We start from the raw sequence: 13,709 nt of genomic DNA, 5'->3' as shown, positions 1-13,709 counted from the left end.
AGAAAGTGAGGAGATAGGTTAAGGGAAACTTTTTAATGCAGAGGCTTTTTGGAGCATGAAATGCTTTGCCACAGCGAGAGGTTGAAGCAAGAGTCTACAGCTTTTTTAAAGGGACAACTGAATAACCATTTGAAGGGGAGGAAGATACAGGGCTAGGACAGCACAGCTGCAGTAGGATTAGATTTTGGATTACACTATCTAAGAGCTGGCACAAGCTTCATGGGTCAAATGCTCTGCAAATTTCTACAGTTTTACGGTTGATTGAAAAGCCCCAGATTCTCTGGTATTTTTTCAGTAATCAATCCTGAAAATAGGGGTCAATTTTGTGCATGTTCTCCTCACTGCTACCAGGACTGTGTCCTGGTAATCTTTGGTCCAAGAAGAGCACTGTACAATTTAAGCATGACTACCTGCAACTTCGATTCTACTATTTGACCATTCAATTTACTTCGTTGAATGTTGCTTCTCAGTAATTGAATGCTAACAGTAAGTGAACGAATATTACAAGATCTCATACAACTTCCCTACAGCATTCAAGGTGCATGCATTTTGCCCATTTTTCCTCTTCTGTGCAATTTATCCAAATGAAATTTTATCCGCCAGTGTTACAACAATTGACATATTTTATCTAATTATGTGGATTCCCTGACTACCTCATCAGGCTAATTTCCACCCCACCCTCTTACAGTTGGCATTAAGTTTTGGAGTCTAATCCCCAATGGGAATGAACATGGGCCCAGCAATGATCCCCGCTCACTCACCAACCGGGTGTCCAGGACTTCCCACCCTTCAGCCACCCCCTGCGTTCACCTTCAATCCCCACGTTTTAACAACTGTCAAAGGCGTTTGAAAGTGACGAACAGTAAAGAACTCTGCAGGTGAGGACTGCGATTTGAATGTAGAGGCGCAGAGTGAAGGAGACCAGGAACCGCCGCCCGCCGCTCTCTCCTCCTTGGCCCAAACATGGGCTGCAAACATCCTTTACAAGCAACTCTTCGGCGGTTAACACCAACCGAGCACCTGATCCTCCAGAAACATTTATTCAAACCCACCTTGCCACTTTTGTAAATTAAAAGGACAAGACCTAGAACGGAAGCTGCCCAGACTATTGGCACCGAGCGCGAGCCTTCGGGGGACCGAAAAGGCCGTCGGACAAAGTGCAACCTCATTGGAGGAGCCCATTTCCGGCGGGACTTTCAGATATACAAAAATAGGAAAAGGTTAATTAATAGAAACTGGCGGCTAAACAAATGTACAAGAACCACAGTGAGTACCGACCAGTGTCCGAATACCCAGTGAGCGTCTGAATACACAGTGAGCACAAACTAATATCTAATCGTAGACATTTTTAAAAACAATATTTGTTCATGGGCCATCCCCCTCTGATATACCACTTTAGATATTGTTGAGGGAGATGGCTTACCGGGGGAAGCCCGCAGTAGCCAACTTCCTGGCACCAGGGGTGGTTCTGCTGCACAGGACGGGAGGAAAAAGAGTGGGAGAGCTAAAGTGATGGGGGATTCTATTGTAAGGGGAATAGATAGGCATTTCTGCAGCCGCAAACGAGACTCCAGGATGGTGTGTTGCCTCCCTGGTGCAAGGGTCAAGGATGTCTCGGAGCGGCTGCAGAGTATTTTGGAAGGGGAGGGTGAACAGCCGTCATCACCAAAGGCACAGCGCCGTGTGACGCTACCAGTTACCGCCGCTGCTAACCTCCCGCTGAATTTCACGGGAGGTGTCAGCGACGCCATCATGCCCGGGTGCTAGTTGCTTTGCGCCCCGTTAGTGCCCTCTTATGGCACTAACAGGAAGCGCAAAGCAACCGAATTTTCCCCCCTTTAACTCTTTAGTCTCCCTATTTAACTGGACAGCGTACAAGCTAACCTGTCTCGGCCTCTATTTTTTAGTTTGTTTTTCTGAACATCCTCAGAGAGTTTTTCAAGGATGTAGTCATAGTCCCTGTTACCGTCTTCTACGATTTTTAGGAGGTCCGCTGTGACGGACGTGCCGACTTTTTCTGTCAGGCTGTCTACTAGCTGTTATCGATGGTAGGCCAATCCCATTGTATCTCCGGTTTTACCTTTACCCCACTCTCTCCCTCTCCCTTCTTTCAGGGAGTCTTCTACTTAGTCTTAAGCGACAATCACGTGCGACCAAGCCCCTCCGGCCCCCATAACCGGAACCTTACAACTACCAACTCTGTGATCCCACTTCTGACACCACTGTACAATTTGGATCACAGTCACACACACATTACCCAAAGGGTCTTCGGAGTTGTAAGGCATTTTCTTAAGGAACAGCAGTTTTAAGTTAAGTACAACACGCAATCAAGATAGACATAGTAGACATATGACCGTGACAAGTAGCTGGTATCGGTCCCGATCGGACAGAGGGCTGACGTGCGTGAACAGCTCTTCCCTTCCCTTCACCGTCTGTGCTAAAAGCTCTTTAGAAATCTCTTTTACTCTCTTTTTAAGGGTGGGCCTAGGGTAGATTATCAAAGATACAGTCAACAACCTTTCTAACACACAAACATCAGACAGCTAGTCTGGAAACAAGGTCACCACCACGGTGCAGAATGTTAGAACATTCACAGGGAACCAAGAACATAAGCAAATTCTAAGCATCTATCCAGTTATTTTAACATCAGTCTGAAGAGACTTTTGTGTCTCAAGTTATTTCTTACAATTCACTATTTCTTACAATTCCCACCTTGAGAAGGAAATATCCTTATTGACTTCTCACAATCCTCTTTTGACTAATCTAGCTAGTTCTAAGTTATCGGCCCGCTGATACCATTCATGCCCAGGGATGCTGGCTGGCATTATAAGCTACTTCCCACCACTCGTAGTCCCCTAATTTGCTTATTGCTTTCTCAACTTGGGCATTAGTTAGTAGGGAGACTCAGAAATTAAGATTTCCCCCTCCTTGCAGTCCATTCTTGAGGGGGAGGAGCAACCTTTACACAGGTTCAGTTCACTGTTCCAGTGTTCCAATTATGCCCCACCTGGAGTATCCTCTGTTTATTCTAACTTTCCTGATCTTACCCCACCTGGGGTCTCCTCTACGTTGCTTCGGATCTTCTCTTTCGGTGTGCTCAATTAATTTGTTAGTGCTGGTTAGCCGTAGGCATGAGTACACATTGGCTTATGTATCAGTCTTACTACATGGGCTACAAGTTGGAGAACTACCAGAGCGTGTGAAATAATAAGAACCTAAGAGTATGCTGATATATTAAGCCCAATATCCCATCAGTGTGAGTCGTCCCCTATGCTGTCAATTTCAATATCTGTTCTCGAGTTGTCTTGCTCCAAAACATAAAAGTGCTTTAGGGAGAGGAGTTCAGTCGCATCACAAGCTCACTGAAGCCCTCAGACAACAGGGGAATGTCATGCCCAATTGTGCCACATAATTGTGCAGCTCATACTTAAGTATCTCATTTACTGTCAGTTTTACTTGAGCATCGGTTTTGATATTGAGTAAAACATGTTGGTTGATGGGACAGGTCCTGTTAGACCCGTAAAGCATGGTAGTTGCGGTAGTAATGACACAGCAGGCACCACCAAAACCACCTCCTGTTGGATTCGTACTGGTATTTCCCGCACTCTGTTATTTACAAAACAAAATTATTACAGTTTGATGGGCCTTCAATAACCACCAAACTAGAAGTTATAGACTTAAACAAGTTGGCTTTTAATCACTAAGATCAGAGCTAACATCTCAACACGCCAACTGGTTCACAGGAATGAGTCATACAGATCCTGGGATCTTTATGTAAGAGAAGTCAGGGGCGGAGCTAAGAGCCAAGACCTGGAACCTCCCAGGTTAGTCGGGAAAGAGGAAGTGAAACTATACACAGTGGGGGAGGGTAATATACATGAGTGCAAAACGAATACAGGATCAAGACAAACAGATTTCATTACACAGTTACAGTTAAATTCAGTCTTACAATCATTTCAAGCGACATTATAGTTTAACATCTAATCAACAAGTCATGGACTTAAGATTCTCCAGATTTCTCTTACTTGTATCCATCTTGTGGATAATTCTTGCTAAACATGATTTCTCCTTAGCCCTCAATTGTCCCAATCCAAATTCCATGTAACTCTCTGCTTCAACTTCAATCCCTCTAACAGGTACCAGTTTGTTTAACTCTATTCTGATTGTTTCATTGATTAGATAGTTTCTCGATGGAGTATGCGTCAATGCTTTAAAAGTTGTCTCGCTCTCCTGAGCCACGTTAACCATTTCATGTCGTACTGTTGTCAAGTAACATAGTAACATAGAAGATAGGAGCAGGAGTAGGCCATTCGGCCCCTTGAGCCTGCTCCGTCCATTCAATGAGATCATGGCTGATCATCCAAATTCAGTACCCTGTCCTGCCTTCTCTCCCATATCCCTTTGATCCCTTTAGCCTTAAGAAATATATCCTAACTCCTTCTTGAATATATTTAATGAATTGGCCTCTACTGCCTTCTGTGGCTCAGAGAATTCCACAGGTTCACCACTCTCTGGGCGAAGAAATTCCTCCTCATCTCTGTCCTAAACGGCTTACCCCTTATCCTTTAGGCTGTGACCCCTGGTTCTGGACTCCCCCGACCATCGGGAACATCCTTCCTGCATCTAGTCTGTCTAGTCCTGTTAGAATTTTATAAGTTTCGATGAGATCCCCTCTCAATCTTCTAAACTCCAGCGATACTAAGCCCAATCGACCCAATCTCTCCTCATACGTCATTCCTGCCATCCCAGGTGTCAGCCTGGTGAATCTTCGCTGCACGCCTTCCAAGGCAAGAACATCCTTCCTCAGATAAGGCGACCAAAACTGCACACAATACTCAAGGTGCGGTCTAACCAAGGCCCTGTACAACTGCAGCAAGACATCCTTGTTCCTGTACTCAAACCCTCTTGCTACGAAGGCCAACATACCATTTGCCTTCTTAACTGCCTGCTGCACCTGCATGCTTACTTTCAGCGACTGGTGCACAAGGACGCCCAGGTCTCGTTGCACTTCCCCTTCTCCCAATCTATTGATATTTAGATAATAATCTGCCTTCCTGTTTTTGACACCAAAGTGGATAACCTCGCATTTATCCACGTTATATTGCATCTGCCATGCTTCTGCCCAATCACCCAACCTGTCCAAATCATCCTGGAGTTTCTCGGCATCTTCCTCAGCGCACACGCCCACCCAGCTGTGTCTCGTCTGCAAACTTGGAGATATTACATCTGGTTCCCTCGTCTAGATCATTAATATATATTGTGAATAGCTGGGGTCCAAGGACCGATCCCTGCGGTACCCCACTAGTCACTGCCTGCCACTCGGAAAAAGAGCCGTTTATTCCAACTCTTTGCTTTCTGTCTGCCAACCAGTTCTCTATCCAAGTCAATACCTTGCCCCCAATCCCATGTGTCTTAATTTTACACGCTAATCTCTTATGCGGGACCTTATCGAAAGCCTTTCGAAAATCCAAATACACCACATCCACTGGTTCTCCCTTATCTATTTTACCAGTTACATCCTCAAAAAATTCCAGTAGATTAGTCAAGCACGATTTACCTTTTGTAAAGCCATGTTGACTTTGTCCGATCCGGTCACTTTTTTCCAAGTGCTCTGCTATTACATCCTTTATAATGGACTCTAGCATTTTCCCCACTACCGATGTCAGGCTTACCGGTCTAATTCCCCGTTTTCTCTCTACCACCCTTTTTGAACAGTGGGGTAACAGTAGCTACCCGCCAATCCATGGGTACTGTTCCAGAGTCTATCGAATTTTGGAAGATGACCAGCAATGCATCTACTATTTCTAGGGCCACTTCCTTAAGTACCCTAGGATGTAGATTATCAGGCCCTAGGGATTTATCGGCCCTCAATCCCATCAATTTCCCTAACACCATTTCCCTACAAATAATGATATCTATCACTTCCTCCCTTTCATTAGACCCTGTGTTCCCCAACATCTTTGGGAGGTTATTTGTGTCCTCCTTTGTGAAGACAGAACCAAAGTATGTATTTAATTGGTCTGCCATTTCTTTGTTCCCCATTATAAATTCCCCTGATTCTGACTGCAAGGGACCTACGCTTGACTTCACCAATCTTTTTCTCTTCACATATCTATAAAAGCTTTTACAGTCAGTTTTTATGTTCCCTGCAAGCGTACTCTCATATTCTATTTTCCCCTTCTTAATTAATCCCTTTGTCCTCCTTTGTTGGATCCTAAACTGCTCCCAATCCTCAGGTTTACTGCTTTTTCTGGCCAATTTATATGTCCTCTCCTTGGATCTTATGCTATCCCTAATTTCCCTTGTTAGCCACGGTTGAGTCCTTTTTTGTTTTATTTTTATGCCAAACTGGGATGAACAAATTCTGTAGTTCATCCATGCGATCTTTGAATGTTTGCCATTGCCCATCCACCGTCAACCCTTTGAGTGACATTCCCCAATCAATCCTACCCAAGTCGCACCTCATACATCGTAGTCTCCTTTATTTAAATTCAGGACCCTAGTCTCTGAGTCAACTATTTCACTCTCCATCTTAATGAAGAATTCTATCATATTATGATCGCTCTGACCCAAGGGGCCTCGCACAAGATTGCTAATTAATCCTTTCGCATTACATAATACCCAGTCCAAGATGGCCTGATCTCTAGTTGGTTACTCGACATATTGGTCCAGGAAACCATCCCGTATACACTCCAGGAGTTCCTCCTCCACAGTATTGTTACTAATTTGGTTAGCCCAATCTATATATAGATTAAAGTCACCCATGATGACTGCTGTGCCCTTATTGCACGCTTCTCTAATTTCCCTTTTAATGCCATCCCCAAGCTCCGCATTACTGTTTGGAGGTCTATATACCACTCCCACTAACGTTTTCTGCCCCTTGGTATTTCTCAGTTCTACCCATACAGATTCCACATCATCAGAGCTAATATCCTTCCTTTCAATTGTGTTAATCCCCTCTTTAACCAGCAATGCTACCCACCTCCTTTTCCTTTCTGCCTATCTTTTCTGAATATTGAATACCCATGGATGTTGAGTTCCCAGCCTTGGCCACCCTGGAGCCATGTTTCCGTAATCCCAATCATATCATATTCGTTTACCTCTATTTGCGCAGCTAATTCATCCACCTTATTACGAATGCTCCTCGCATTAAGACACAAAGCCTTCAGGCTTGTTTTTTTAATGCTCTTAGATCTTTTAGAATTATTATTTACTGTGGCCATGTTTGATTTAAACCCTTGATTTCTCTGCCTGTCACTTTTGTTTTTCATATAGATCATATATTTAGTTATATAGTATTTATTCTGCATAAAAATTTTCATATCTCACCTGCTCATAAAGCGTCATGGCAAACTTCTGGTGGGTGATGCAAGACTTAGCAGTGCATGTATCCATTTCAGTGTCTGAGACGATGTGCAAGTGAATTCTCTCCAAAATATTCTCCTAAAAGGAAATTAAAGTGAAATTTTGTGATGCTAGCATCAGAAACATGGGCATGATTCCAGGTCCAATATAGTTAGGGCAAATTATTGTCTTTAGTGCTCACAGCAGAGAATTCCCATTATGGTTGAACACCAGAAGCACTGAAAGATTAAAATGTACCCTTTTCCTCAAGATCTGTTGATAACTTTAGGCAACAATTAAAATCAATAGAAAAATGAGAGAAAACAGATGAGTCAAATCCACATATATGTCACTCAATATAAGACATTAGTGGAGCAACAGACTCTCTTCAAATAAAGGTCACAACTATATACATGTCCTGTTAAAATTTCCACTGAAATTACAAACATTTGAAATCGGAGATACAAATCTGTTCCAAGCATCAGCATTTGCCTTCACATTTAACTTCAACTTACACTGCTGGTACAAGGAAGGTTTCTTTTAATATAAAATGGTAGTGCAGAGTGAAGACAGATGTTTCCTTGCATAATGTTCGGAGAGTCCTGAGGCAATCTTTCATAAATGAATCAAAGAGCATTAAAAAGATCCAACAGGAATCAGAAGTAAAGATAATTGCAGATTTGGCTATGGTCATTATTTGCATTTATATAGTGCCTGTTAACATAAAAAAAACACCCCAAGGTGCTTCACAAATAGATATAATGAAATTCAGTAACTTCCAATCAGCTGTATCAACAGGAAAAGCTGGTTAACTCCACATCAACTTTTCTACAGCATTCCTTCTAAATACATCTGATTCAGCAGTACTCTAGCAGATTAATGTCCTTGGAATTCTTCAATTCCTTCCTGTCCCCCTTTTCATAACATAATTCATGCTAGTGGCATTTGGTAAACATGTGGTTGCTCCATATGACAGTTTAACTGATTTGGCAATGGATTGCTGTTTCAAAGATGCCCAAGGAAATTACCTTAGTTAGGAAATCCAGCCTGAAAACTATTCAATTTTATTGCAAAATTAAATACGATTGATTCATAACTAGTGTCTGAATGTCACTAGCCATGCAGAGTGCAGTCTTCCATGACCAAGTTTAAGATTACATGCAAGACTTGCATTTATATAGCACCTTTCATGACCTCAGGACATCCCAAAAATGCTTTACAGCCAATGAAGTACTTTTTTGAAGTGTAGTCACTGTTGTAATGTTGTGCACAGCAAGCTCCCACAAGCAGCACTGTGATAATGACCAGATAATCTGCTTTAGTGAGGATATTTGAGGGATAAATATTGGCCAGGACACGGAGGATAACTCCCCCCCCCCCCCCCCCCCTGCTCTTCTTGAAATAGTGCCATAGGATCTTTTAAGTCCACCCGAGAGCGCAGACGGGGCCCTCTGTTCAACGTCTCATCCGAAAGTCAGCACATCTGACAATGCAGTACTCCCTCAGCACCGCACTGGAGTGTCAGCCTAGATTTTTGTGCTCAAGTTTCTGCAGTGGGACTTAAGCCCACAATCTTCTGACTCAGAGCCGAGAGTGCTACCCACTGAGCCATGGCTGAACTAAGAGGTTCAAAAAGAAGGTATATTGACTTGTGCAGGATCCCAGTTTAGGACCGGTGGCAGCCAATCTGGATGTTTTCCAGTTTAGCCTTGACAAATCAACAAACCAGAAGAAGTCCTAGTAAATCTAATGCAATGATGCAAGAGTTATAGAAAAGACTAAAATTGCAGGAAGATGCACACAAAAGGAGCTGAATTTAATCATAAATCAAAGAAATGTTGCAGATATCCTATGACGTAAAATACATTACAGGAGACAGACAAGAGACACTTGACCTGCATGAAGGAGGCAACAGTCTCTGAAAAACTGTGTTGAAGATGCTGAAGAACAAGCCATTATCTGAACAGCATCTTTCTGTTCAATAATTTCTGGAACCAATTCATGCAAGATACTTCCTCATCACATGATGCTTTTTTTTAAACCCTTGTTCAGAGTTTTTTTCCCCCACTGAGTTAATTTAAAATCAGTTCTCATTCTGTTCACTTTTTCATTTTTGCTACTTTCCTCTCTAAAACCTCTTCACAGTCATGTCTTACCTTTGACATTCTCGCTGCTTTTTAAGCCATTGTTGCATGACACATCTGCTGTCCATGTCCAAATCACACCATCTGTCAATTGTTTTCTTAACCTTTCCTATCAGACAGATGACATTTGGTTCAACCACTGGTTTTCTATTTTTGTTTGGACCTGCTGTTGTATCTTAGCCTCATTTATATCTCCATCCCCAAAGTCCACGTGGATCTGTCTCAATGTTTAATCATGTATGGGTAGATGTTGCGTGGAAAATTTACCAAACTGCTCAAGGAAATGTACAAGACAAAGATAAGTAAGAACTCAAAGAAAAAAATGGTTTGAAGTGGACAGAAGTGATCAGGGCTGTAATAATCACTCATCGCGTTCAATACAGTCATGGTAAGTGAATGTAGCAGCACCAAAGGCTGTGAGATTGAAGGTATAAAAATATGCTAGGACCTGGGAAAAAGTGAGTGATGTTACCCTTATCGTTGGATTCTTAAATAACACAAAATGCTGGAAATACCCAGGTCAGGCAGCGTCTGATTTTTAGTTGTTATAATATTTAAGGAGTTGGGTAATGAAGGATAGAAGTTTCCAAAGTTTAATGAAGAACAACACAGAAGAATGAAGGAACACTTAAAAAAAAACAACAAAAAAAAACATGCAAACAGTGATGGTACGGAGGTAGAAGTGGTATGAAGCCATATACTCAGAGGTTAAGAAACATGTTGCTCTAGTTGGAAGTATTTAATGGACTATGGAAACCACACTGAAGAAGAAATACACAAACTGAGAAAGAGCGTGTAAGAGGGCAGTGTGTGATCAATTATTTTATTTGGTGCCAAGATAAAAGACAAAAGTAGTGGCCGATGCTCTTGGGACATGCTGTACATGGAAGATAGAGTACCAGCTAATGACCAATGCTATTAAGGAATGCAATGGGCTGGTGTTATGTAGCTTCAGGAGCTAATGAAATGGCTAAGAAAACACCAAGGGAAGGCAAAGTTGAGACAATGGGACTGTGTACAGGTGAACTTAAAAGGAAGAACTACTACATGAGAAGCCAGTTGCAGCAGTTAATAGAGGAAAGAGCTTGATGGCAAAGTCTTGTGAAATCTATAGCCAGCCTGGTTATGACTCAATAATATTGCCAAAATTTACTCAAAGCTGGCCAATTCTTTGTCTGGAGATTTTAAAAAGTGTGTTTTTTTTTTTTGTTTTTTTTAACATATTCGGATATGCAACTGAAAAAGAATTGCTGAAAACATGTTTAGGACTTATCTCAGGACCAACTAGAACAAAATCAGAGATAGTTAGCTATTAAAAGCTATTCAAGGCAAGAAGTCACATGCAATATTTCAAAATCTGTGAACACAAATTCTTGGGAAGTGCGGGGCAGCTTTTCTCACTTGAAGAGCGAATTCCGTTATACTAATTCTATTCAGAAACCACAAAAATAAATGTTACCAAATAGCTCAACCATTCTAGTTACATGCACACTTGCCTTTTGAAAAACTTTTTAAATCCACCCCACTTTCAAATAGGATCTTGTGTTTAAATCTTCTTTATGGTAAACAGGCACAATGACTTCCCAAATCATCTTGGAATGGCTCTGGATCGTAGTCTGACAAACAGGTAATATTTGATGAAAACTGCAGCTAAGATAAAGATGAATTTAATCTGCAAATCAGCTGGGATGCAGATGCTCACATGCTACAGACAGCCACCTATCCATTTGCTTTAGTTGTTCCTTCATTTCATTGAATCTCGTCTCCCCTGCCCCCAGATAATTTAACTGATTTTTAGTAGCTGCCTCAATGTTCCAGTGAAAGTCTGGACCATCCACTGACCTGTAGTGACCCACTTAGAGTCTAACAATTTCCATTTGCCCTCAATAATCCCTCACTTGTGTTTGTCCTTGTACTTACCTCTCTAAAGCCATAACAGTTTATTTAAGCATATTGATCAGTAGGCATTTTCACATCTTGTAGCCCAGCTATTTGTAAACATTCTACAACAAATATACATTGCAACTTCCATTTACTTTTACTGCTATCTTCTGTTGCCTTTTAAATCTTACTTTTTTTTGTTCACCTCTTTTTGCTTTATACATATGCCCCTATCTTTCTTTGTCTCTTTCATTTGTCCCGTTTTAATTAACCTTCTGTTACATGCAGCCTTTGAGTTTACTTTAATCTTTATTACCTTTGACTGCAGATTTAACTATGTCCACTATACCCCTAGATCTTGATTTCTTCCTAGTGCTTTGCTTCTGCCTATGCTGCACTTTATATGCCGCCTTAGGACAGAGATCTCCTTGTAATTTCTCCTCTTATCTTTAAATTTACCTGGTCTTGTGAGAATTTGCACTGTTTGGGAAGCTTAGGACAATGGTGCTCCCCCAGCATCAAACTATCTCCCCAATTTGATTAACTAAATTCTGATTTGGATAGCTCCTTATGGGAATCCATCCTCCACTACACCCAATATGCTGATGATCGATCTCTGGCGTCTGTTTGTCGCAATGTTTGTAGATTCTTGTATGAATCCGAAGTTGCGTCACAGGAGCCCTTCCTGGAACACAACCATGCCACTGGACCAGACGTGCAATTTCAAATTAAACTAATAATTTACAATATTTGAGAGCGAGCCGGAGAGGAAACAGTGCAAGAAGCCAACAGATAAAAGCGGGAGAACTGGAGGCGAAGAGACAGCAAGAGCGCAGAGAGCAAGTTAGAGTGCGAGCTGAACACAGAAAACGGAGAAAGAAATTCAAATGGTGACACCACTGCAGTAGACCGAGCAGACTGGTGGGTAACAGGCAAGTGTTAGTTTGTTTCATTAAATTATTAGTTTTTTCACGGTTGTTGATAATTCAATGATGGTAGTTTCCATTGTGTTTTACATTGATACATATCAATTCCAGTGTTTTGTGTTAATTTTACTATTTTAGTATCAATGGGGGAGAAATTCGGTATCGCCCCGTTTGGGGTGTAATTATCGGCCAGGCGCAAAGTTTAGCGCCGACGCTAATTATCGCCTCCGACTGCAAACTTGGCTTCTATCGCCCCTGGAGGTGATTGGAGCGCTAAATCAGGCGCCACACACCTCTCAAGGCGCCAACGCTGAGCGCCACCTCAGCGCACTGGCGAAGCTCATGTGATGTCAGTCAGCAATGGAACACAGACACACTGGCACCATCCAATTCGTAAAGAGGGTCGATCTTGCTCTCCATCCACACCCTGCTCATTGCAGCCTTGAATCTCGACCTGGAGAGACCTGTACATCAAATCTGCTGGAAAGAATAGAGAGGCCCAGGAAAAGAGCTCAGAGTGCAGCCCTCATAGTCGCTTCTAAATCGATGCAAGGAAGATCAAATCAAAATGAACCAGCAAGTGCTGCTCAGTACCCAAAACTCCTTCACACAGTTGAATCTCTCCAGAAGTCTCTCTCTCTCAATGCGTGGCGCAAAAATGTCGCCGACAAAGAGGGGCAGGAAGCGGCCGCCTTTAAAAAGCGCTCCCCCAGTCCCTTCCCGACTGCAAAACGTTCTCCTCTACCTGTCGTTGCTAGCAGCAGGCGGAAAGGCAGGGGGCGCCACTCAATATCCGGTCGGAGGCGCTACACACTCAACTGACGTCACGATCTGCAGGCGCAGGAGATCGTGGCGATAGTGTTTAGCTCCGCCGCAAAATGTCTGGTCAATTTCACGAGCGGCGCAAACTTCGTTGCGCCCGGGCGCTAGATGCTTTGCGCCCGAATAGCACCCTCTTAGGGCACTAACAGAAGGCACAAAGCAACTGAATTTTTCCCCCTTACTCTCTTAGAGGTCAGCGTCAGACTTTTTTTTTATATATAAAAGAGTTCAGTGTCAAGTGATTTAGTGGTCAAGGTCTCAGTGATTTAGAGGTCAGTGAATTGACTATCATGGCAAGTCAGCAGGGTTCCATTGCATGCACATCCTGTTCCATGCGATGATCCAGGTGGATGAATTAGCTGCGCAAATAGAGGTAAACGAATATGATTTGATTGGGATTACGGAAACATGGCTCCAGGGTGGCCAAGGTTGGGAACTCAACATCCAGGGGTATTCAATATTCAGGAAAGATAGGCAAAAAGGAAAGGGAGGTGGGGTAGCATTGCTGGTTAAAGGGATTAACACAATTGTAAGGAAGGATATTAGCTCTGATGATGTGGAATCTGTATGGGTAGAACTGAGAAATACCAAG

General features: G+C 42.6%; 1 protein-coding gene across 1 annotated transcript in view; it reads left to right on the top strand.

The window, feature by feature from the left end:
* Window positions 1-721: 721 nt before the first annotated feature.
* ddias (DNA damage-induced apoptosis suppressor) overlaps window positions 722-13,709 on the top strand; it is a 51,749-nt gene continuing 38,761 nt past the window's right edge. Inside the window, exon 1 of the mRNA XM_085998894.1 lies at window positions 722-1,266. Within this exon, the coding sequence (XP_085855020.1) occupies window positions 1,251-1,266 (16 nt within the window). The 5' untranslated portion in view covers window positions 722-1,250. The remainder of the gene's footprint in view (window positions 1,267-13,709) is intronic.

Source organism: Somniosus microcephalus, chromosome 10 (assembly GCF_052327205.1).
Source record: "Somniosus microcephalus isolate GS21.2 chromosome 10, FLI_Smic_1.0, whole genome shotgun sequence".
NCBI lineage: Eukaryota > Metazoa > Chordata > Chondrichthyes > Squaliformes > Somniosidae > Somniosus > Somniosus microcephalus.
Note: the sequence above shows the minus strand (reverse complement) of the source record. Positions and strands in the feature narration are given on the sequence as shown.